This window comes from Misgurnus anguillicaudatus, chromosome 20, assembly GCF_027580225.2.
Source record: "Misgurnus anguillicaudatus chromosome 20, ASM2758022v2, whole genome shotgun sequence".
Classification (NCBI taxonomy): domain Eukaryota; kingdom Metazoa; phylum Chordata; class Actinopteri; order Cypriniformes; family Cobitidae; genus Misgurnus; species Misgurnus anguillicaudatus.
Window position 1 is genome coordinate 22,995,101 of NC_073356.2, and position 27,295 is coordinate 23,022,395.

The window sequence follows — 27,295 nt, forward strand, 5'->3', positions numbered from 1 at the left end:
AATTATTATTCCTTCCAATGGACGAATTGAAAATGGATAATGGATAGAAAGAGGTTGGAATGATGGGGAAAGAATGCGACGCTGATGTAAACATCAGAATACAAATCTGCAGTTTCGCACTTTGCTGTGGCTGACAAAATCTCATTCCGTAAGAGCATTTATTTCATTATTTCCCTGACGTAACATCTTAATTTCCTCTATTGATTTACTGTGGACCATTACTTATTTGTCACCCTTGAGGTCCTGTTTTGTGTCTTTGGGAAACTGCGTAAAATGATGTTTTATAAAATCAATCAAGGCTCTCACACATAAACATGCCAGATGATGGTGAGAAATGGCTCACGCCAATGCTAATGTGACTCCTCCTTTGGACCGGGTCATGTATCACTGCTCTTGGCCCACTCAATAAACACATGTAGAGCCACATCAATCAGAGCTAGTTTATGCCACTTTTTTCCCACTAAACATTTTGCGTAATACAGCTACTACAGTTCAGGATAACCTTTGAGACATTTAGGTATGTGATTCTGAATGATAATGCCAACTTTACAGCATGTTTATGCAGTGTAAGCTTTTTGTTTTTGGATTCTCCAAGTCTGGTAGAGTTTCAGAATAAAATTATAAAATGATGAAACGAAAATAACGACTTTATTCAACAATTTGTTTTTCTTGTTGGCGCGTTCATACTGTGACCTCTTGGCGTAGTTGCTTGGCAACTGCTTGTGAACGAGAAAACAACGAGGAAAACAAATTGTTAAATAAAGTCATTCTTTTTGTTTTCTTTGTGTCCTCGTCGCTTCATAATATTCTGATTTAATCACTAATGGCACATGGACTTTTTTGGCAATGTCTTTCATTCTTTACTAGGCTTGAATATTGACTAGTTTGTGACAGTCACAAGCCTTGTGATTATTATCAAAAATATCTAAAAATGTTTCTTGAAGATGATGGAACGACTTACAGCAGGGTTCCCACACCTTAGTTAACTTCAAATTCAAGGACCTTTCAAGGTTTAATTCCCTCAAATTCAAGGACTAAATGTGGGGACACATTTCAAGTGAGAGCAAGTTACATCATGTTACCTTTTAAGATACATTGTAACAGTTCCCTTTCGAGGGAACTCGTGCTGCGTCACTGCGGTGACACTTTGGGGACGCCTCCAGAGGTAAGTGCGTCTGAATGTGTATATCAAATTCAACCAACGGTGAGGCTTAATGACAAAGACGGTGACGTGGGAGCCAGGAAGTATATCGCTATCTGAAATATTGCCAAAGACGGCGTTACAGGGATGCAGGAAGTATGGCAAGGGAGACGCAGCGTCTCAATCCCTTCTCAGGGAACAACAGTTACATACGTAACCCGAAACGTTTTCATGTGTCAAACACAAATATGCAAAAAAGCATTTTGGTATGAATCAACATTCGCATACAGAAGATATAAGCATTTAAAGCTAACAGTTTAGCACGTCTAGAATTTTTATGATTATTATCCTACACTACACAGGGAATAATATAGATTTTTTTCCAAAAAACTAAATATAAAATAGATTCAAGCACTTTCAATGACCTGTATCTATGTATGTAGATTTTTAAAAACTTCACAGGGCCTTGAATTTTTTCCCCCAGATTCACAAATTTTCAAGGATTTCAAGGACCCGTGGGAACCCTGTTACAAGTTTGGAACGACTCGGGGGGTATGTGATTTATGATCAAATTTTCATTTTGGAGTGAACCATCCCTTTTAACTATTGTGTCCATAGCTGGTTATAAAATATTGCAACGATTTATGTATCCAACAGTGGCAGGGGAGAACCTGTCATGACTTGCTCATCATTATCCCTTTGACCAGAGAAAATCTGACTTGAGGCTACCTCCAAGACAAGTCATTCAGTAATCCCATGACTTCTGAATTTATTTTTATTTATGAACAAAACTTTATTTAAAGAAATGCCAGTTACTCTCATGGTAGTCCCTGAATTCAACATTAGTAAACGGTGAGAAAGAAGACCTCTCATTCAAGGTCTGAAAGCATAATAAGGTATCAGTACAATCCCATCTGTCATTACAATCTTGAATGAAATAAAGCAAAGACCACTTTGTTGCTGAAACAGAAACCAATCAACACTTAATTCCTATTTAAATAGCTTTACACACTTACAGGTGCAGTTGGGCAACGTGCCAGACCAGGTGCCGTTGGCTTGGCATTGTCGTGTGGTGGAGCCGGTAAGCAGATAGCCATCCATGCAGGAATAAATGACTGAGTGTGAGAACGTGATGCCATCCAATCGAAATAGCCGCCCGTTGCTGGGGGTCCCAGGGTTCCCACACTGTACAGCTGTATTAGTTTGGAAAAATAGATTGAGACTTGAAATCTAACTTTCCTTCTTTGAACGAAAATGCATTTTTTGCACTGATCTATATAAATGACTGGATTGCGCATGACGTCACACTTGTGAAGCCACCGCGCCGCCATGTTGGTATACCCAAACGTTCTATTAAATCAATGGACGTTATCAGATTTTAATGATAAAACATCACTTTACTCGTCTTCGTTTTTATATCTGAAGTTACCCTGTACATTATTACAACACAAACGTCCTAAGCATGTACATACTTATTTACTTAAAGTTGTACATTTTGCGTTTTAATCAGTTATTATACATTCATCTTTATACAGTATCAGATCAGCAGACAGACCGCAGCATATTTAGTATTAATGACAAACGTGCTCATTCTGAAATCTAAATAAATAATCATACTTTGTACCGTATGTGCATGCAATAATTTGCTGGTTTTGTAATTATGTTATCCAAACTTACAAGTTGCCTAAACTTATTTAGAGAAATAACGCAGACCGTGTAGCTGAATGTCAAAAAAAAACTTTATTTATACCCGTGTCATTAACAGAATGCAGCAGACACACTCATCTTAACGTTTTTTATAAATCCATTTTCATGTCCGATTAAAACATAAACATTGCAAATAACACCAGAATTAACAAATAATTTACGTACACATATCCTAAAAATTAACCTTGTGCAACTAATACGCTGTAAAGGGGGTAGAGTTTGATCATGATTTTAAATGGAAGTCAATGACGCTCTCTGCCGGTTGTGTATACCAAGATGGCGGCTCGAACTCTGCGCTGGCTTCACCTCACGCGGTTACGTCAAGCGTTCTATGCGCAATCCAGTCATTTATATAGATCAGTGATTTTTTGACAGAAAACATGCTTTAATAACAACAAAATATATATCTTAGTACATCTCAGCCTGGTTACATAAAAACGAACTGGACACAATCTTCCACACATTTGAATATTTCGTATGATGGCTTGTAGATCATGGCACCAAAGACGAAATAAACAAAAAAATGTGCCTTACTGTTGCTGAGTACTGAACACCAATTGAATTGCCAGGCCAAAGTATTTTTCCGGCTACCGCAAACACAAACTTCCATTGAGTATGCAATCTCTGTGTGCAGTTGTTAAAATGACAAACTTGAGCACTCTTATTGTCTTGCAATGACATGCTGCCTATTGCGACTCCCTCAGGACTTGTCATTTGTGGTGGGGGGGACGGACTGACTGCATCGAAGTACATTCTCTTTATTTAGCCGCTGTCCCTATATCCCTCTGCCAATTGCCATCTCTCGAAAATTATCCCTGCACAATGGTTTGGGTCATGTCAACTCTATGTTTTGTGGGAGGTGGGAGCCCTGGGAAAAGCACCATTAGTCAGGTCTTCGGGCAAGAAAACAAGATGGTGCCTCGTGTTTTCACGGAAAACACTGCCCGTTCGCCGCTGGACGTGGCAAGTCATCTTTCATTTGTGCTGTAGACTTTACAGCCTCGGGGGAAATGTGGGTTTATTACATGGCGTGGGACTACTGTACAACCACTGTAACAAGGCACACAGGCGAGCGGACCAAAATAAACCATCAGGTAACCGTGTGGATGGTGATGCATCTTCTGGAGGGTGGTTGATTTGTTTGTCACTGACAGATGACACTTGGGACTTTTTATCATATAATAAAGCAGAATGTGCTTGGGTGATATATAATAATAAAACTGAACAGGAAGGTAAGATGATGTTCTGTACTGTTAGAGGAACAGGTGTCCTAGGCCCCAGGTTCAGTATACTCACATACGTGATCACAATCTATAAAGTCAAATTGACATTTTAAATGATGCAATTTGTTTAATAAGACAACTTGTAAGCTTTTGGCTCATACATCTGGAACTAGCATTCCAGACAGACAGCTGTCTCATATCACTGCTCTCTGAGTATGAGGGAAATAAAAAGCCTTCATGACAAACAAGCTTTCGATGAAGGATATGAATAAAGCTGACAAAAAGAAAACGTGTTGAATAAATGCGAACTACACTTCCCTCGCATTGTTTTATTATATAAGATCTACTACTATTGCTGACAGAACGGCTCTATTAATGTCAATGTATAGTGATGTATACCTGTATCACACCATCACCACATTAAAGGGAATGAATTCTGTATCGGATGGCCTATACTTCACATTAAAGTGAAAGTAATCCAAGCCACTTTGCTTTAAATTGTGTGATGCCTGTATTATGAGATGGGTTATCTTGCCTTAAAGCATGTGAACGACCAGAGGGTTTCATTTTGTTCATAGTGTGAAAAGATGTTTTGTCTGTCATTTTATTCTTGATGTGAATAGCCGTATCATTGGTATAAATGTTGCTTCAGAATCAATTTCTCTCTCTGTGTGTGTGTGTGTGTGTGTGAGGGAAAAAAAGAGACTCAGACAGCAAGTAATAAAAACAAAAAAGTTACTTTCTACACTGTAAAAATATGATGCATTTTGTTACTTTAACCTAAAAAATTAAGTTAATCAATTTCAACTTGAATTTATAAGTTATGTCAACATTTGGTACACTGCAAAAAAATTATTTTCAAGAAAAAAAATTATTTGTATTTTTGTCTTGTTTTCGTTAAAAATATCAAAAAACTCTTAAATTAAGATCATTTTTCTTGATGAGCAAAACAACCCAAGAAAATAAGTCTAGTTTTTAGACCAAAAATATCAAATTTAAGTGCTTCTGTCCATAAAACAATCCAAAAAAAAAAATTCCTGATTTTTTTTTTTATTTAGTGTTTAAGAAAAATGTTTTTTTTTTGCTTACCCCATTGGCAAATTTTTTTTTGCTTGTTTTATGCACAAAATCACTTAAATTTGATATTTTTGGTCTAAAAACTAGACTTCTTCTTGGGTCATTTTGCTCATGAAGAAAAAGTACCTTAATTTAATTTTAAGATATTTTTACTGAAAACAAGACAAAAATACTAAGAATTTTTTCTTGAAATTTTTTTTTTGCAGTGTAAGCCAAAACTTAAAATAGTAGGTTGAATTGAGTTGCAAAACCAAGTTGTTTAAACTTTGTGCTGCATTTTTTTTACAGTGTATGTAAAATAACAACAGAAGTTAATTTTTAAAAACAGAACAAGACCTAAACAGTAGGGCTGCATGACATATTGGAAAATTATCATTATTGTGATAACAGTATATGCGATATCCATATCGCAGAGAGTTGCAATAGCTTAAATTTATTTTACGTGTCTATCATTTGTGTGTTGCATACTTAGATTGTCCAAATTAGACCAATCAGAAGAGGCCTTACTAAGTAGCCCACCTGGTAGATCTTATACTGTTATACTATTGGCTAAACCACAGGCGCAAAGGTGAACCTAGCGACTCAAAGCAGAGAGCGGAAAATAAATATGACAGAAGTAGAGGCAAGCGAGGAAAATTACAGCGATGTGCCTAAAAAGACCGGTACGTCTAAAATAGCTTTTTAAGCCTGAATTAGATTTATTATCAGAAGAATATGTATTTCCTGTTTATTTCAGGATGATAATTACATATCTAAATGATAAAAAAGCTAATAAAACAGCATTTATCTAAGGAAATGATGTATCGCAAGAAATACTGCTATCGCAACATTCAGCAATATAATGGAATATCGCGCATGGAGCGCTACTAAACAGATCAGATTTCATCCCTTGAGAGTGAAATATATCAGTGCAGTCAGTAAGTCCAAAAGATCAGATATGAAAGCCAGATTAAATATGTTTGCAGTGTGAATAAAGCCTCAGATCACATGATGACTTGTTAAAACAAGCCCACTGAATAAACAGATTCAGGTCAGATGTCCTACTTCTGCATTCAGCGAGCCCTGGAAGCTGTGCGACTTTTAGTAAAGTAAGAATTTATATGAGATGATAAGTGAGAGAGGGAGCTGGTGTATCATGTCGGGTGCTGGAGGTGCTTACGTCTGCAGGAGGGCTGAGTCCCAGACCAGGTGCCGTTGGGGAAGCACATTCTTTCTACCGAGCCGAAGAGCTCGTAACCCACCGAGCAGCTGAAGTGCACTTTACCGCGTATCCGAAAATCACTGCCTTCTCTGCTGCCATGGGACGGTGTACCTGGGTCACCACATGTTCCAGATGAGTCACCTTAAGCAAAAAATAGGAGTTATTCAAATGATTTGTGGGTCAGTCCTACAATATAGTACGTTTTATTGTCTCCATCTTAATTAATATAAAATGCTATACTTCATTGAATGCTATTTTTTTTAAATAGCATTTTGCTAACTCTTTGGCAACTGTTGTCTGTACAACTTGTGTTACACTACATTTTCCTATTCTCTAATAAAAATCTAACAAAAATGTATTTTTATTAAAAATGTTTTTTTATATTGTAATGAATTCTTAGGTTTGTACAATTTTATGACATTGCTTTTTAGTATGAATTCGTACAATGTCATGCCTATTTTTAGCACAATCAGCAAATATACAAACAAAACCATACAAAATTGCCTATTCGTAAAATAGTAATGTTTTACTCTTGCAAAATAAGCAAGCAAGCAAACAAACAAACAAGTACGGGATGCACAATATATCGGCCGACATATCGTTATCGGCCGATAACTGTTTATTTTTAATATTATCGGTTATCGGTCTGATAGCAAAATTAGGCCGATAAATGAAAGCCGATAAATGATGGATTATTTTGGTTTGTTGAACCACTTCACTTGCTCATTGCTGGCCATGTGGAGTTTTGATTGGTGCTTTCTGTGACATAGCACGAAGATGACACATGTTGCGGGCTTAAGAAGAGTATGTCACGGTGATCCATGTCATGTTTTGTGTCTGTTCTATATTGTCATCACTTGGACACTTGTTAATTATCATCATTCATTCCACCTGTGTGTCATTAGTCTTTGTGTATTTATACCAGTGTTTGTGTCACACTCATTGCCGGATCATTGTCATTGCAACCCCGTCTGTTCCCTGAGTTGATGTTCCTGTTTTACTTACCTGCATGTTGTTTTACTCCTCGTGTTTTGTTTCTTATTATTAAATGTTATCTATTTATTGTGAACTTTGCGTATGCGTCCTACTTCCTGTTTCCCAGTCGTGACAGAGTATGCTAGTCTAGCGCAAAGACAAGATGTCCGCGGTCTGGGAGTTTTTCATTGTGAAATTAATATGAATATTTATCGGCCTATCGGTTATCGGCCCCCAAATATAAAGAATTATCGGTTATCGGTATCGCCCAAAATTTTCATATCGGTGCATCCCTACAAACAAGCAAGCAAGAAAGAAAGCAAAAAAAGCAAGCAAGAAATAAATAAAGCAAGCAAGCAAGAAATCAAGAAAGAAAGCAAAAAGCAAGCAAGAAAGCAAGAAAGAATGAAAGAAATCAAGAAATTAAGCAAAAAAAGCAAGCAAGAAATCAAGAAATCAAGAAAGCAAGCAAGCAAGAAAGAAATCAAGAAAGCAAAAAGCAAGCAAGAAAGCAAGCAAGAAAGCAAGAAAGAATTAAAGAAATCAAGAAAGAAAGCAAAAAGAAAGCAAGAAAGAATTAAAGAAAGCAAGCAAAAAAGCAAAAAAAGCAAGCAAAAAATCAAGAAAACAAGCAAGAAAGCAAGCAAGAAATCAAGAAAGCAAGCAAGCAAAAAAGAAATCAAGAAATCAAGAAAGTAAGAAATCAAAAAAGTAAGAAAGCAAGCAAGAAAGAAAGAAAGAAAGAAAGAAAGAAAAATCAAGAAAGAAGGCAAGAAAAAAAATCAAGAAAGCAAGCAAGCAAGCAAGACAGCAAGAAAGAAAGGAAGTGAGAAAGCAAGCAAACAAACAAGCAAGCAAGAAAGAAAGAAAGAAAGAAAGAAAGAAATCAAGAAAGAAGGCAAGAAAGCAAGAAAAAATCAAGAAAGAAAGCAAGCAAGCAAGACAGCAAGAAAGAAAGGAAGCGAGAAAGCAAGCAAGCAAGCAGAAATCAAGAAAGCAAAAAAAGCAAGCAAGAAATCAAGAAAGCAAGCAAGCAAAAAAGAAATCAAGAAATCAAGAAAGTAAGAAATCAAAAAAGTAAGAAATAAATAAAGAAAGAAAGAAATAAAGAAAGAAAGAAGGCAAGAAAGCAAGAAAAAAAATCAGGAAAGAAAGCAAGCAAGCAAGACAGCAAGAAAGAAAGAAAGTGAGAAAGCAAGCAAACAAGCAAGCAAGAAAAAATCAAGAAAGAAAGCAAACAAGCAAGAAAGCAAGGAAGCAAGAAAGAAAGAAATCAAGAAAGAAAGAAAGAAGGCAAGAAAAAAGAAAGCAAGAAAGAAAGCAAAGAAGAAAGAAAGAAAAGAAAGAAAAGAAAGAAAGAAAGAAAGAAAGAAAGAAAGAAAGAAAGAAAGAAAGAAAGAAAGAAAGAAGGAAAGCAAGAATGCAGAAATCAAGAAAGAATGCAAGCAAGAAATCAAGAAAAAAGGTAAGAACGAAAGAAAGAATAAAAGAAAGAAAGAAAGAAAGAAATGTCTCAAATATAAATACGCACAACATTTTATCCTATTCAGCTGTCCGAGAATGAAAAACTGTCAAATAAATAAAAACGGATGACTATTCCTGTGCCTATTTTCCAGACCCTATACGAATGTAATCTGGGAGCTGTTTTCCATGCACTGGAGGCTATGCTATAGCTCTTTGGAAATTGATATTCCTGATTGATTCCTTCTGCTTCCATATATCTAAGCTCAGGGGCTGGCGACCTCACCTGAATTTGAGTTCTATTTTTCATCAGCACACAAGCGTACACAATCACACGAAGACACACACATGCAGACGGACATTAATGCTCATACAAGGCTTATAAATATCTAACTGGACCACAAATACACAATAGATAGAGCACAAAAGCATAAAACTGTTTACAATGGGATAACGCAATAAAGCAATACAAGCTCTTGCATTTAAATTCTTAGTCGTAAAGCAACTAACGAATTTGCCCCCTATTACATCACTTCTTCTTTACTGTTACTGCTGAAGAAAAACTGAACTAATGGGCTTAAAGGCAAACACACCCCCACATACAGCTGACAAACAACCTTAAACTGACCAGCAGAGACATGCAAACTACCACAAGCGAACAACCCGACCATCTCCATAAACAAGTAATGATTTATTTAAGAACAGGCAGATCTCCTGATCTAATACAGCAGCATATCTGGAGACGAGTACTGAGTGCAATACTCTGCGCTCAGGGGACAGATTAAAAATGGTTGTTATTAAAGGACTGCTGGCTGCTCCTATTACTTATTAACAGGCTGTCCTGCTCAAGAGCCAGCGGTTGACCCTTGCATGACTGGCAGGTTTTATCTGTAAGTCACATACATCACACAGTGGATAAGATGCATGTTGACGGTGGCCTTAGTTAAGTGAAGGAGATGGATTTTACATCGCAGTGAGTGCAGACAGAGGCATCTATTTCCCAGGGCGCGGTGTGATGTAGAAACAGGCACCCTACGGGGCACACCGTGATGAGGTAGAGAGCGCTTTGTGGAGCACCACTTGGAGGAACGCACTTGTTGAGATGCGTTCTGAAAGCGAAATCCACTTTCTCAGGGCGCACAAGACAACGGGGCACCTCTCATGTGTAGGGTGGAGCGGCTCAATGCATCATGGGTAATTTTCTGGGAGGTCTGTGCATGTGTCACTATGCGACAAGGTGTATATTTTTATGTCACGTTCCATCTTTTCTTTCTCGCTGGTGGCAGAGGACGGGAGAAGTCAGAGCTGTGAAGTGTGGGTGTTCGGATTCCCAGGAGCCAATTCTGTCAGGGAGAGAGCGAGCGAGCGCTGACCAAGCACAACACTTCAAGGGCAGACGGAGGGGACTGCTGTATTAGCTGCCCCAGTGGAACTTTTTCACTTATCTGCAATGGCAGCCCTGAGACCACCATACTTGCAGAAAGAGACTTATGGGAGCGTACACGTGCGCAGAGTGATGTACAGCCACTTCGGATGAAAAAGTCACCGTAAACATGCCGCTAACACTTTGATATAACACCGTCGAAATGATTATGTTAGATGAAAAACTGAGGCGATATTAAATGTCACCTTTCTATATCTACACAAACCCTGAAGTGTGGCACTAAAATTTGGTCCCTAATGGATTATTGATTTGTGGCATCTATGATGGGATACAGCAGTCCGAGTTGATATTTCACTAGGGGGTTAGATGTGCTATCGGACAACAAATATGGGTCAGATATGAAACAGCGAAACATTGACGGATTGGTCTAAAGATGTGTTTAGTGCTGTCACAAGCCTTGCACCGTTTCAAAAACAGCACGTTTGCTCTTTTTCAGTGCGGTGGGTCACTTTAGGTAAGGGTAAGTCACGGTTCAGTAAGTTCAAGCTGAGTTGTAAGGTTACATCTTGGGACCTACAGCCGCTCTAATTGGACCACTGGAAATTTAGGTGTTTGCAGAGGGATCATCTCACCAGGAGGATACTAAAGGACTCATTGAAGCAGCCTGCAGATGGGCTAATTGGGGATCAGGCTGTTTTGGGAGAGAGAGAGTAAATCGCTGTTTGTTGGTTTTAAGAGGGTCAGATCATGGTGTCTGGTTTTACTGTACCTTAGAGGCCACTAGCTGGATGCCGGCAATTAGAGGAAGCTGACAACAAGACCCAAAACATATAATAGCTTCAGTTCGGAGTCATATTGAAACAAAAACGAACAAAATTAGACGGTATTGACTAAACTCGGGAGGCAAACATGCAAACAGACACACTCATCAAACCTCTCTTTGTGCTTATGGGTCATTCCTTTTAGTCAGCTCCTTTAATCTGTAAACAGGGTTCCCACACCTTAGTTAACTTCAAATTCAAGGACCTTTTAAGGACTTTCCAGGTCCAATACCCTAAAATTCAAGGACTAAATGTAAGGATGTGGGGACACATTTCAAGTGAGAGCGAGGTTACATCGTGTTATCTTTCAAGATACACTGATACAGTTCCCTTTTGAGGGAACTCACCTTGCGTCACTGCGGTGACACTTTGGGGACGCCTCTAGGGGTAAGTGCGTCTGAATGTGTATATCAAAATCAACCAATGGTGAAGCTTAACGAGAAAGACAGTGTGACGTGGGAGCCAGAAAGTATATCGCTATTTGAAATATTGCTAAAGGCGGCGTTACAGGGACGCAGGAAGTATGGCAAGGGAGACGCAGCGTCTCGTTCCCTTCTCAGGGAACAACAGTTACATACGTAACCCGAGACGTTTTCATGTGTCAAACACAAATATGCAAAAAAGCATTTTTGTATGAATCAACATTCGCATACAGAAGATATAAGCATTTAAAGCGAACAGTTTAGCATGTGTGCTTAAAAAGTCTAGAATTTTTATAATATTATCCTACAATACACGCGGAATATTATGGATTCTTTTCCAGAAAACTTCTAAATAAAATTGATTCAAGCACTTTCAATGACCTGTATCTATGTATGTATGTTTTCAAAAACTTCCCAGGGCCTTGAATCCCACCCTTAGATTCACAAACTCAAGGATTTCAAGGACCCGTGGGAACCCTGTGTTAAACCCTTTCATCAAAATACTTGCCCAAAAAACAACGCAGGCTTATTCATTTTTAAAAGTTATGCAACTCAAAAGGTACTTTACATCAGAAATGACCCACGTGTGAATATGTTTGAGAGGCTTCAGCACACAGGAAACGAGATGAATGTGTGCTGCTATGATTTTGTGCCATAAAATTCTAAGGCAGATGAGCACCAGGAAGAAAAAACCCTCCAAGGATATAAAGGAAGGGAAGCTGGAGAGAGATTTCTCTGGGTAGTTGTTGTTCTCTCTGTCTGCTTCTTTCTGGGTCACGAATCTCTGTAGGGGATTGGGGCGTATACAGCAGGATTGAAAAGACACTGAATAGATCGTCGACATTCTGTTTTTATGGGTCATAAACCCTTAATAATAGTTTAATGATAAATTGCATGTGTACAAATGTAAATGAATGAACATGTGCTCGAGTGCATATAAGCGCATACGTGTCTGTACAAAAGTTTAAACGTTTCCAGCGACAGGTAATTTATCTAGGTTCACACTGACAGCGATTTGTAAAGCCAAAGTGACCAGAAGCAATTTATTTTCAGTGTCAGCGATGCACTCAAGAAATTTCGTTTTGCTAGTCGTGTAATGTAGTTCATTAAAATAGCTTAATAAAACACAATTCTTGAACATACTGTCACAACTTAATTTTATTGTGTGCAATTAATTAAAATTTGTAGTTCACTTAATCTAGTTTAGAGAGACTACATAAATACATTTTCATGGGCCATAACAAAATGGACCAAAATTTAAACTGACACGTTGAAAATCATCTAAGATTACCCATAATTTACTGTATAAATTATGGGAGGTTGTAATTGTAATTGACTATCATTTCCCCCAGAAACTACACGCTTGGTTGTATGCCAGAAAAAAAAAAATCAACCCTAATTTATCTTATTCACAAACTACCAAAAGCTGTTCAAGACCCCTTCTCAGACAATCCCCAAATTAATGATTAGTTGTGATTTAATCACAATACAGCCTGAACAATATTCCTGATGGATTAAAAACACAAGAACACTACAATTAACGAAACCAATCAAAGTTCAAGCTTCAGGTTTACACAAAAAGCAGCAGCACATCCTTTTGTTTCATTCCCAGAATAAAGGTAAATTCAAGAGGTCCTTCTCAAATCCCACAGACCATGCAAACACAGCCCTGTTTAGGATGTTTTTTAAGAGGAAGAAGTCATTGACTACCAAGCCAGCGGTTCAGTGCACAAAATATTTTTTCCTAAAGGGCACAACTATACTATTACAGGCACCAGGAGAAACTTGTTGAGCTCACTGAACCAGAATGCGACATAACACTGTTGAAAATGCCAGTGACTGAGCGGTTCTCTCATATTCCAATACATTCCACATCATTCCTGCATGTTCACTTGTAATTCCCTTTGAAGTCCCCAAGGACAATGTGACGATACTGTAGAGTGAAATGTTTAGGTGAAGCGAAGGGGTCGCAATAATTCTACGTGACAAAATCTTTGCTGCTTCCAGGGTAGTCGCTTCAAATCTATTTGTGCAGTGTTTTATGTGGATGGTGTGGGCTAATGTAAAAATATCTCTTAGCAATGTTTGGTGCTTGACAAAACTTGTGTGTGTGGGAATAAAAAAACAACATGTGGAGCTTTTTGGAATTAGTATGTGCTGTTTCTTTCCAGTTACAGAATGAACAATGGCAGGGAGAAGCTGGGTGCTGTGCTACTATATTTGTGCCGAAATGTGCTTGCATGATAGGGGCTTAAAGTCTTGGTTGGGAAACAGACTAGCACACTCCAGATTAGTACATTTAGGAGCAAAGCCTCCTCAAAAATGAGATAATGATATTAATGAAATGCTCTTGAAACATATAATACATTCATCAAATACTTTCGCTTAAAATTTGCTTAGGCTTTAGGTCATTCAGAAATACCGGTTTGTTGGCACAATCCATTAAGAGTCTAATTAAAAATGCTCACTTACAAGAAAACATGTCAGACGCACTTACAAGGTTTTGCATCTGAGCTCTTTATACACTCACCTAAAGGATTATTAGGAACACCTGTTCAATTTCTCATTAATGCAATTATCTAATCAGCCAATCTCATGGCAGTTGCTTCAATGCATTTAGGGGTGTGGTCCTGATCAAGACAATCTCCTGAACTCTAAACTGAATGTCAGAATGGGAAAGAAAGGTGATTTAAGCAATTTTGAGCATGGTTGTTGGTGCCAGACGGTCCGGTCTGAGTATTTCTGCTCAGTTACTGGGATTTTCACGCACAACCATTTCTAGGGTTTACAAAGAATGGTGTGAAAAGGAAAAAACATCCAGTATGTAGCAGTCCTGTGGGTGAAAATGCCTTGTTGATGCTAGAGGTCAGAGGAGAATCGGACGACTAATTTAAGCTGATAGAAGAGCAACTTTGACTGAAATAACCACTCGTTACAACCGAGGTATGCAGCAAAGCATTTGTGAAGCCACAACACACACAACCTTGATGCAGATGGGCTACAACCGCAGAAGACCCCATCGGGTACCACTCATCTCCACTACAAAAAGGAAAAGAGGCTACAATTTGCACGAGGTCATCAAAATTGGACAGTTGAAAATGGCTGGAAAAATGTTGCCTGGTCTGATAAGTCTCGATTTCTGTTGGGACCTTCAGATAGTAGAGTCAAAATTTGGCGTAAACAGAATGAGAACATGGATTCATCATGCCTTGTTACCACTGTGCAGGCTGGTGGTGGTGGTGTAATGGTGTGGGGGATGTTTTCTTGGCACACTTTAGGCCCCTTAGTGCCAATTGGGCATCATTTAAATGCCACAGCCTACCTGAGCATTATTTCTGATCATGTCCATCCCTTTATGACCACCAAGTACCCATCCTCTGATGGCTACTTCCAGCGGGATAATGCACCATGTCACAAAGCCGAATCATTTTAAATTGGTTTCTTGAATATGACAATGAGTTCACTGTACTAAAATGGCCCCCACAGTCACCAGATCTCATCCCAATAGAGCATCTTTGGGATGTTGTGGAACGGGAGCTTTGTGCCCTGGATGTGCATACCACAAATCTCAATCAACTGCAAGATGCTATCCTATCAATATGGGCCAACATTTCTAAAGAATGCTTTTAGCACCTTGTTGAATCAATGCCATGCAGAATTAAGGCAGTTCTGAAGGCAAAAGGGGGTCAAACACAGTATTAGTATGGTGTTCCTAATAATCCTTTAGGTGAGGGTATATAACTGGAGTCTATTGAAAAGCAGATGGCATGTAATCGCAATAAAAAGGACAAGAAACAATACATAGCATCAATGGCTTTAAATCTGACTCTTAGTTGTAATCTCCATTTATATACTGTAGTCTCTGTGCATGTGTCTCTTAGCAATAAAGAGTTAACAGCCACAGTGACCCACCTGTCTGCCAAATTAATGCCGTTCCCTGCTGCACAATGGCAGATCTCATGCTAGTTTAAGCTTGTTAGTGATGCTATAGGCATAGCTTTTATGATCTTACTTGTAAATCTACTATCTACAGTAAGCCCTGGTGGCTACCAAAACATCTGCGGGTGACTATGCTTATCTGTGCAACAAGACTATAAAGTCGACCTCTGACTTGGTTTAAACCATCAAAAGTGACCAACGAGGGTCTGTCTAAATGAAACTCTGCATACACATACACCTCTCTCTTTAATTCCTAGACTGAAACAAATATATTGAATATAACAAGATCGAGCACTTCTATTGTTATGAACAGCGGGCAATGCTCACTATTTCCGCTCTGGCGACGGCCATAGGGACACATACTGTAAGACAATCTGATTCAACAGTATCAAATCTCTTTTAATGGCTCTTAAGACCTTAAATTGCGCTGGTCATGATGAATGTGATGTGTGTGCGTCCGTCCTACCTGAGCAAAAGGGCATGGGTGCACTCCAGTGCCCATTGAGCTGGCAGGTGCGCGAGGACTCGCCCTTTAGTTGCCGGCCACCCATGCAACTGTATCGCACAGTAGCGCCAAAGGTGAATTTGTCCCCGCTTAGCACCCCATTGGGAGGGGATCCAGGATGTCCGCAGTTCACCACTATCCACAACACATAGAAGGTGAAATATTAAAAACTTTGTTTTAGGATCAGTAGACACAGTTCATTTGAGTTGAGTACGATTACATTAAAACATAAATTATCACTCTTATTTTCATAAAATCAAATTTATCTCAAATCATTTGGTGCTAATTTTGCTTCTTGTAGGAGCACTAAGATCAGAAACTTCTCTCTTCCCATCTGCAAAAGCAGGCTCTACATAAACTCCCGGCTTATATGTGTGCATCATAGGCAGTCTCTGCAGAGGTACTAGTACATACAAAATTTTGTACTTTACGACGGCCTGTAATGGTTCCACATAATAATTTCTATAATAATCTATTCACCCTGCACATCATGTGAATCTATTCCTGTCTATTAAATCTCATGACCTGTGTGGGCTACAACTAGAAGCACCAAGTAGATATAACTGCAGATGGGAGATCTCCATATATGGGCATGACCTTCTCCCCAGCACAGTAGTACAATGAATGTAAAAATGTAAAGCACTTTGAAGATTTTCTGGACACAGGAAACTGAAGTGGCAACAGAACGCGAGGACATCTCTGACAGCAGGGAGTCTCAACAGGGCACAATGTAAGCTAAGCCCCCGTTGACTTCGCAGCTGCCGCAAATGTCTTGCTTTAGATGGGCAAAGGCTATGCACAGTGAAACAGGAATCAGATGAAAAAAACCTGCTAATTAATCTGCCAAGAAAATCCGCTTTTCACCTGTCTCTTTATTACAGCGCTGATCTGAAGCAACAGGAAGGGGGTCGCGCAACTAATTCCCCTCAATTATAGCACTGAATAGGTAATTAACATTAGTACACCAATGGCAAATTTGGACTTTTGTCTGAAGGTGCCAGAAACATACCGATACACTCAGGCAGAGGCTTGTCCCACTGACCCGTGGGTTGGCAGGTGAGGACAGGAGAACCAAACAGGTAATAACCCGGGTTGCAGTCGTAGAATACCACAGTGCCGAAGGTGAAGTTACCGTACTCGATTTTACTCTGCCTGATGGAGTTGGCGGGAATCCCAGGATCAGAGCAATTGACAACTGAACAGAGAGAAGATAACAAAAAAAAAGACAAGGAGAGACATGTGTTATATGGCAGAAGCACTAAGCAACTGCGTTGGGTGCAAACAAACATGTTAGATGCACCACACATATCCAAGAAGTAAATTATTTTTAAAATGGTAAAATAAAAATAAAAATTAGCTATATTAAAGGGACACTCCACCTTTTTTGAAAATATACACATTTTCAGCTCCCCTAGAGTTAAACATTTGATTTTTACCATTTTGGAATCCATTCAGCTGATCTTCGGGTCTGACGATACCACTTTTAGCATAGCTTAGCATAATCCATTGAATCTGATTAGACCATTAGCATTGCGTTAAAAAATAACCAGAGTTTCGATATTTTTCCTATTTAAACCTTTACTCTTCTGTAGTTACATTGTGTACGGAAAATTAAAAGTTGCGATTTTCTAGGTCGATATTAGCCTGGGTGGCAGACGATCTTAGCCCCGCCCACAACATTTTGAGAACGGGAAGAGCGGTCTGGGGTTTCTCCGTTGAGGAGCTACTATGCTAAGCCCAAAGCTGGTCGAACCAATCAAATTGTCAGGGCGGCTATATACGATGATGGACAGATGATCAACAGTAACGTAATCAACAACATCAACAAAAAGAGCGCGTGTGTTGAATCTATTTACAACGAAATGGCTGCCACTGTAGAATTCAGATGTGTGGATTCTGACATTGTGTCTGTTCTAAAAGATATCGACAGAGCATTGATTTTAAAAGAGGAACAGAGAAACGCGATCAAGGCATTTGTTGATCAGAAAGACGTTTTTGTTGTCCTTCCTACGGGATTCGGCAAAAGTTGGTCGCACTTATGGAGGACCAAGTTAAAGAAGCAACTGAAACGGGTATCACGACGATGCAACTCGGCGTGCACGACGAGATGGATATAATTAGCGGTCGTTGCCAGGTTCTTTTTCGGAAGCCCGGAATCGTGGCTGCTGAATAAGTGGAGGGACATGCTAGGCTCTGATATTTTTCAAGCCAACGTAATGGGTATCTTCAAGGATGAAGTTCACTTAATGTACAAATGGTAAGAGATAGTCTGACTGTTTGACTTAGTAAATACTTAATGTTGTGATATAAATGAAATGTTGTAAACATAGTAGGTGTTGATGTACGTTGCTAACTCAGACTTAGTATAATCACAATGTTAGTGTCATTGTAGCTAAATAACTAGCAGTTCGGCTAGGCTGCAAAAAACGTAATTTCAACATACGTCACACACTCCGTTGCTCTGATTGGTCGTAGGTCTATCCAATTGAGTGCAGAGGCATTTTTTGGTTGAGACCCGCCCCATAATCATAGCCCAATGGAGCAATATCAGACTCAAATTCTGACTAGAATTGAGTATGACAACGTCAGGCTAGGCCGATATGGCTAGGGACTATACTCTTATGCTGGTAATAATCAAGGACTTTGCTGGTGTGGCATGGCTGCAGGAGGCGCAATGATATTGCGCACTGCCCGAAAATGGTCCACTTGGTTACTTTCAATAGCAGGGGACTATTTTCAGGCGCTAAGTAATATCATTGTGCCTGCTGCAGCCATGTTACAGCAGCAAAGTCCTTGATTATTATGCCAGAATGAGAGTCCTCAAGACTGTGACACCACAGAAAAATATGCTATTAACCACCCATCAAAATTTGTATGATTTAAAAACTGGCAAAAAATAAATAAATAATAAGTTATCAAAATATTGTATTCTGTGCTCCCAGGAGAATCTGGGAATATAGTGTCATTATTCGATACACTGCCCAGCCCTATTTGTATGTTTACCGTATTTTTACATTCATAAGATTCTACTCTACAGTAAAAAATAACACTCTGAAACAATGTAAGATCACTGTAACAGATCTATACTGTTTCTTCCAGCTTGCATTAATGTCATGCATTATTTCATTACATGCAGTAGTAAGTGCATGCATGCGATTTTACAAAATGCAGTCAAACAAAAAATATGAACCATATCTGAAATACCATCACCGTTTGTTTCCTTACCAAGTATCATCATTTGCATTTGTCCATCAATGTACTTTTAGCCACCAAACCCCAAAATGGGCAGCCACTAACAGTATGATATAGTGCAGGTGCCATAGCAACAGCCATTACTCTTCCTTACCCACAATGCACTGCGGTGCTTTAATTTTGGCAGGCGGTAAATCAGGCAAAGCTCCGTGTGAATAAAAGACTTAACTTTTCTCCCCACCTTTACATGTTGGTGGTGGCTGGCTCCACTGTCGGTTGGCCTGACACTGGGCCCGAGAAGGGCCCTCCATCACGTAGCCCATGTTGCAGGAGAAGCTCACCACGTCATTCAGGTTGAAGCCATTGCCTATGGTACGGCCATAGATTGGGCTTCCGGGGTGCCCACAACTGATGGCTAGAAATGCCCAGAGGAAGAGTTTTAATATGCAGTCAGAAACATGGTAAAACTAAATTTGGTTTCTGGGAGGTATGTTTTAATAAACAGTGATAAAAATGGTGATGTAATTATGGTTTAATGTAAATTACTTGTATATAACAATACTTTTCACTGTAGGTGGGGCTTGGGGAGCCAAATATGTTTTTGTATGAGCTAATAACAAAATAAAAATATGATTTTTAAAAAATATTTTTTTTTATATTTTAACGGGTGGACTGGGTAACTTAAAGCTAAAATACTTCAATTCATTTAAACTATATTTAACCTCCTAAGACCTGGATGTTCATATGTGGACATACATTCTTTTTAGTTGTTTATATCATAATATTTAATTCTGTGTAACTGGAACCTGTTGTACACAAACATGGACAATTACACTGCTTCATGTTCTAAGAAAAATATATGGTTATTATATATTTTTTGTCCTAACCCCAAAATAGATGGTGAAAATCTGAAAAAAAGCTCGGGTCTTAGGAGGTTAAAAACCACGAAGCCGCACTTTGTCGCTAATCTAAAAGTTGCAAACTCAAAACAATAAATCAGATCTAAATCATACATATACATTTTTCTAGACAAATGGCAATTTACAAACAGCACATGAGTCTAAAAATGTCAATGAATTTTGAGTTTTTTAAGTACTTGAAAAGTGGACACATAAACCCAAGAGAGCTCTTCCAAAACCAAGTTTAGTTGATTCTCCCAAGCATAACGCTTTTTATGTCTACGTGATTTGCTCCCTTTGTAGTTCAAGTTGAATCAATTATGAATTTCTGTTTCAGATAAAAGTCGTAATAGATTTTGAGATGGACCAAATTACACTTGCACATCTAAATCTTCCATGTCACCAAACATTAAGATGGCACCTTCAACAAGTGGTACTTGTTGAATAAAGCCCATCACAAGTAAATTAAGACCTTCTGCTTTTAACTGAGATTAACACGGTGCCGTTGGGGAAGAGCTGTTGCTACTGTAAATTTAGATGTTCAAATTATATCATTTATCACAGGCAGCAATGTAAATTAATCTCAGAATGACACTGCCTTTTAATTACATGCCAGGTTAGGTTTACTTTAACAAGTTGAAGTAATTAACAGGCAAAACTTAAATGAGCTGATTTTGGTAGTAATATTTGCTCCTATTATCTGATGGCACTGTAAATATACATGTAGCCTACTGTATACTGGGTTATTTTCAACCCATGGTTGGGTCAAAAATGTATGAACCCAACCTTGGTTTAAATTAACTCAAAAGTTTATATCTGAACCTACCACGGGTAGCAACAACCCTAGGGTGACCATACGTGCCATTCTTCCCGGACCCGTCCTGGCCAGGATTTCGGGGTGCGTCTTCTGGAAATCGTATTTGTCGACCGCATACGTCAACGAGGTTTATTATTTCAGGTTTTATTTTAGAAAAGCATCCTTACATTTAAAGGTAAGAATGAAACTACGTCTTGTCTTATGCTTTTAACTGAAATGTTAGAATCTTGATGACGTCGTATGCTGTCAACAAATACGACATCTGGTAGAGGCACTCGAAATTCTGGCCAGGACGCGTCCAGAAAGAAAGGCACGTATGGCCACCCTAAACAACCCACAATGTAAAAATGCAGCATGAAGTTAAAACAACTTGTTTTTGCAAGTCAATTCAACCTACTATTTTAAGTTTTGAGTTGTGATAAATTGACTTCTTAAAACAAGTTAAATTGCTTAATTAAGTGGCGCTGTCCCGTTAGCGGGACACCTAAGTTTACTTCAATATTTTCCATATAAATGTTATGTATATCAAAACAAACTATATATTTTTGGAAAGGTCTAAGCCTCTAGAATACACATTTCAACAGTGTTTTTTAAAATACATTATGTAGCGAGAGTAATTGATTCATTTATAAAGAGAGTGCGCCTCAAAACATTTATATCCTGCGAAATGTCACTGTCCCGCCAGCGGGACGCCAACATTTACTTCAGTGTTTTGCATGTGAATTCTTATCCAATCATGACAAATTATACATCATTTGAAAGCTTTAAGAGTGTAGATTTCATTTGTTATCACCATTTTGGTAAAGGAATGACATAGTGAGGGGCATTTTCTAAAATGCCACGGGTATACAGGTGGGCCCACGTTGTTGTTATATATTTATAACACTAATACCCTGTTCCAAACCTAAACAATCTTGACAAACTATATATCATTGGAAAGCTCTGAGAGTGTAGTTATCATATTGCATCACCATTTTGGGAAAATTATGATGTAGTGAGAGTCAGTTTCTAAAATGTCACACTGCCACAGGTGGACTCAATTTGTTTTTATATGTATAGCAATAATACCCTGTTCTAAACCAAAACAATCTAAGTGTGTATTTTCATATTTCTTTGCAATTTTGGGAGAATTATGACTTAATGAGAGTCAGTTTCTAAAATGTCACCGAGCCACAGGTAGGACTAATTTATTTTTACATATTTATAACACTAAAACCCTCATCTAAACCTAAAAAATCATGACAAAAAAAATCACATTTCAAAACCTTTTGGCAGTAATAATAATGCAGTGACAGTAATTGAATAATTTGTGACAAGTGTATGCTGCAAACCGTTGACACCTAGTGGCCGTTGTTGGTAAAACCACATACATTTTTTGTGATTTTAACTTGAAATTTGGATCAGAACTAATGGTATTTAAAGTTTATTTTAATTGTTGTACAGTAGAGTAACACCACTTGCCACCCCAAATGAAGAATGACCCATATTGCTTTCTAGAGCAATCAGACTTATGGCTTCATGTTTGCATTATTACTTTTGTGAAACATTTACATTTTTATAATTTTATTTATAAAACTAATATGTTATGGAATTATTTGTATTTATTAAAATAAATGTAAACTGCTATAACAATTTAATTATTTAATATGTACCACAAAACCACCAAAGTGTCTTCTTTAAATCAAGACCAAGATTAGGCTTCTAGACCAAAAAATGCCAGAGTTATATTCATTTGAAAATGTATATCACAATGTCACCCCCACCCCCACTCTAAGGGTATTTGCGCCACCTAAAGGGTTAATTAATTTGGTAACTTAATTTGTTTAGGTAAAGTAACATAAAAATCTATGTTAATGTGGCCCCTTTTTTACAATGCATGATAATTTATAACACAGTGGTTGGGTTTATTCCTTTTTGACCTAACTATGGGTTGAAAATAACCTAGCACTTTTAGAGTCAAACCACGTTTACCTCCCTAACCCTCTATATTGCACATAATGTATGCTGATTATCTCCAGACATTCTCATTTTAAGATATTAAGCTACAGAAGAGCTCTTACTTTATTAAAGTCAAAGTTATTTCTCTGATGCGACACATTTAGAGATACATTTGCTATTGTGATACCTCATTCAGCTCAGAGTATATTCTGTTCTTTATTATGAATCTCTTTTGCACTCATAAAAACCCACAGCTTATTTGCATAATCACGGTTGTAATTTGTTTCTCTGTGCGCAGAGGTAATTTCGCTGTCATTTAAAGACCTTTCACAACCCAAATTTCAAACTAAATCACTGCATGTTAAGACAGCTGAAAATATACTCTTTCACTTTACCTTTATTTGTGTATATCTTACAGTACATATACTCTTGCTTTTCTATCTTGTGTACAGACACTGGTTTTAGACATCTACACTGTCTGTAGAAGTCACCTGAGAAAAACTTTTACTAGATAAATTACATTTTGCCATGTTTTGTGGAGGGATTGGTCAAATCAAAATACTACTAGTCTTAAGTTTTCCTCAACACCAGTCAACTATGATTTAATTATAATTGAGAGGAACGATGCCTTTTTTGCAGACTTTTAATCGAATCGGGTGTGGAGTGCAAGATGAGTCATCAAAACTAGAAATCGTCAATATGATTTCAAAACTAAGAGACATTGACTAAAATGTTTTGATTTAATGGGGTTGAGTAAACAATTAATACATCATGTATGGCAGCTGCTGTTGGTAAGATCTATTGAGACTCACAAACGACTTCACAAATTCCTGTCAAACTTCAAAATTGGCTTTGTTCCCTTTCAACTTATTTCGTTTCAGAAAGTGATAAGATTTGTTCATGTGAAACTGCTCTGTGATGGTTTCAAATGCACTGACTTCTCATAATCCTGTTTTGATGCTAACTTGAAGCCATCTCTAAATGATTATTAAGGAGACATCACATGAATTAAAGTATGAATAAAATAATATTTAATGACAGTCATTTAATGAAAAGACTTAGAGTACAGCAATGGTGCTAAATTAGTTTAGAGAACTCAGATTTGACATTGAACAGCAAGTGGTGTCCATCACAGCAACAAGGTTTATCATAGTAAAAATAAACTGTGCTTAGATGAGGGCGTCACACAACCTGTTCATTGGGGGATTAACCTAATTTGGCTAGCATCTGTCGGTATACAATCAGTGATGCCTGCACGATCTGTCCGCGCATGCGTAGTGATAATTCTGTTTTACGACGATTTACGACACTGCACGATCTGTCCCACGACTTTTTAAAGGATTAGTCCATTTTCTTAAAAAAATCCAGATCATTTACTCACCACCAATTCATCCAAAATGTTGAAGTTTTTCATTGCTTAGTTGAGAAGAAATTATGTTTTTTAAGGGAAAAAATTCCAGGATTTTTCTCATTTTAATGGACTTTAATGGACCCCACAATTAATGCAGTTTAAAATTGCAGTTTCAAAGAACTCTAAACAATCTCAAACAAGGCATAAATGTCTTATCTAGCAAAACAATAGTCATTTTTGGCAAGAAAAACAAAATGCATTTTTTGCGACCTCACGTAATACGTCATCACGTCAAGAGGTCACGGATGACGTATGCGAAACTCCGCCCCAGTGTTTAGAAGGAGGACCGTGCCGATGTTGTTGTATGTTGAATGACACTAATTAATGTCTTTGTGTCAGTTTATTGTTTAAATTGGTCCACAAATGTGCGTTTCATATATGTAACACGTGACCTTTTAACGTCCTTAGGCAATTATGTGAGGTCGCGGTGGTGTGTCACACAGCCGGAGGAAGGCGAAAAGGTTGTGGTTTGAAAGTGCATATTTTTTGTTTTTCTTGCCAAAAATGACAATCGTTTTGCTAGAAAAGACCCTTATGTCTTGTTTGGGATTATTTAGAGTCCTTTGAAACTGCAATTTTAAACTGCATTAAAACTGTTAAGTGTTGGGGTCCATTAAAGTCCATTAAAATGAGAAAAATCCTGGAATGTTTTCCTCAAAAAACATAATTTCTTCTCGACTGAACAAAGAAAGACATCAACATTTTGGATGACATGGTGGTGAGTAAATTATATGGATTTTGTTTAAAGGGACACAAGGCAGCATTTTTATGTTAATAAATCATCTTCGTAAGTATCCGCTGTATCCGACCCGGTGTCCTTCAGTCTCGTAAAGTCTCAGATATAGAAAGCATTTACTCCCAGACACTAGGGGGAGCTAGTAGAGAAATAATACTCAGACTTGCCTTGTGTGCCTTTAAGAAAATGGACTAATCCTTTAACGCTCTGAACTGTTAATGAAGATATGAAAATATGTTTCATCGCATGTGGAAATTACATGAATGCATAGAACGGATCGTGCAAGTGGAACGGATCGTGTACCGACAGCATGCACCAAAAGTCACATGCCAAAATACCAACAATCTAAATACAAATTTTTTCTCATTCCTTAAACAGAAAAATATTGTGACTATGGTGCAGTTGCATTTGACATCAGATTGCTAACACAGGTTGTCACCCTTCAGTAGAGAAACACTTAATTTGGTGATTTGAAATAACGATTTGTATCACGCAGCTTTCAGTAACATTGTAAATTCAGCAGCCGTGGTTTTTGGTGTGAGTTACTCCACCGGTTTTCCTATGGCTCTATTTTATCAGCTCATTTCCCTTAAATGTTCTTCAAACAAATAAACGCCCCCGCTGGAGTGAGGCAGACTTACTGCAGTGTGTTTGTCTGATAAATGTAGGCTGTGAGCTTAGACCCAGCGTGTCACTGTGCAGTGGGAAATGACAATGATGGCGCATTTTTAATAAAAATAGCTCCCCAGATACAGATCTTTAAATGCCAGTGCCATTTATAAATGATAAACTGAGCTCTGAGGTCTGAATGTGTCATGATGTCCTTTACCCTTAAGCTTGTTAGTTATAGAGTTATTTTCCACAATCCAGATATGGCAGTATTATAAACTGCAATAGTAAGATGTGCTAAACTAATGACATAATATGCTAATTCAGTGGTCTCAAACCATTTGCTGCCCACCCTCCCCATCTCTTCAGCCCGAATCTGCTGTCAAAATATAGCATAATACGATTTTTATGGTTAATTACTGATGTAAACATTTAAGGAGCTGTTTAAGGCACTGCTTTATTCTTTTCAAAGCGCTCGGGTGTTTGCACGTCTTTCGTTGCTACGTAACCATGAGCCGCGCCCTCCGTGGCGAGGATAATGCGTAATCGGATTTAAATGCGATCAGTTTGGGATCAGCTTAGGGGTGATTCACATTTGCGTCTTTTGCGCTCAAGTTTGTTATTTGAAATGTAGGAAGCGACACAGTCGCGGCGCGCACGCGTTACAACGCGCTCATTTTTTCAGGCCCGTCTGCACCGCATCGAGTTAAAAACATTCCAACTTTTCAGGATGCCGCAAGCACATCGCAGGTCATGTGATAAGAACCAACCAGCGGTCGCGTTTTCTGCGCGATTTTAGCAGTGAAATGTGAACTGCCCCTTACTCAGGTGTTACTCAGATATATATATATATATATATATTGTAATATTTCTGATTTTTTTTATATCTGTGGTGTTACAACAATAGATGTCACCCCTTTAAGAAAAGGAGGAAATCTATTTGAAATACAGTACTTACTTGTGTAAAGGTCATTGCAGGTGCTGGTTGATCTGAGGGGTGCATGGTGAGTGCACTTACTTATTAATTTTCTTAAAGTTGGCTAAATTTCTGAACAATTTAATGTGTCACACTTTATTAGTGTCTGTGGTGTATGTTTATAACTTGCAGATTTTACATATTTTAATAAAAATTTTGGTAAATACATACTTATGAATATTTCCTAAATGTCCCCTAACTTTGAAATCACCATGATGGCAGCCTCTATTTTAGAAAATACTTGATTTATGCTAATTTGTTTGTGGTGTTACTGTCTTATTACTTCAAATATTGGTAAGACCACAAACATAAGTGGATGTTTTACCAGTGTTTTTTAATTATTTTTTTAAATTAAACATGTTATTAAAGGGACACGTCACCAATTTGCATTTAGTTTTGTATAGTTAGAACCCCAGTCATGTTTTTGAATGGTCATGCATAATTTCCTCAGTTGCCGCTGAGACAGGAGAAATACAGATTTCAGTGTTGCACTTCCATTTTTCAATGATGTAAAAGTCATCATTTTGCATCATTGAAAGCAGGAAGTCCAATATCTTTGTTGAGGGTGTGAGACTACAAACACCCCTTTTCTCGGTCAAATAGGCACCAAATTCTAAATGTATGTTACATTTCGACTACAAATACATATATATGGGTCTTTCTTCAATTATAATATGAAATTGAAATCAAGTTTGAATCTGTCAGATGTGGAAACTTGAAAGTTGTTTACCCAGGACACACTTACTTTCAGCCAGCATTATTTTTTAAATATATACTATAAAAAGTATGAGTTTGGGTGAAATATGGATAAACCCTAATGTTAGGTTAAATTAACCTAGAAAATGCCCATATGTGACCCAA

The 27,295-nt window shown here is 38.0% G+C and overlaps 1 protein-coding gene across 1 annotated transcript in view; it reads right to left on the reverse strand.

Annotated features, from left to right (window-relative positions):
* The window catches only part of csmd3b (CUB and Sushi multiple domains 3b), a 507,791-nt gene that overhangs the window by 32,901 nt on the left and 447,595 nt on the right, over positions 1-27,295 (reverse strand). The window contains exons 54-58 of the mRNA XM_073858336.1: positions 19,290-19,463; positions 16,866-17,051; positions 15,818-15,991; positions 6,308-6,490; positions 2,158-2,334 (exon numbers count right to left, since the gene is read on the reverse strand). Coding sequence (XP_073714437.1) covers positions 2,158-2,334; positions 6,308-6,490; positions 15,818-15,991; positions 16,866-17,051; positions 19,290-19,463 — 894 coding nt within the window. The remainder of the gene's footprint in view (positions 1-2,157; positions 2,335-6,307; positions 6,491-15,817; positions 15,992-16,865; positions 17,052-19,289; positions 19,464-27,295) is intronic.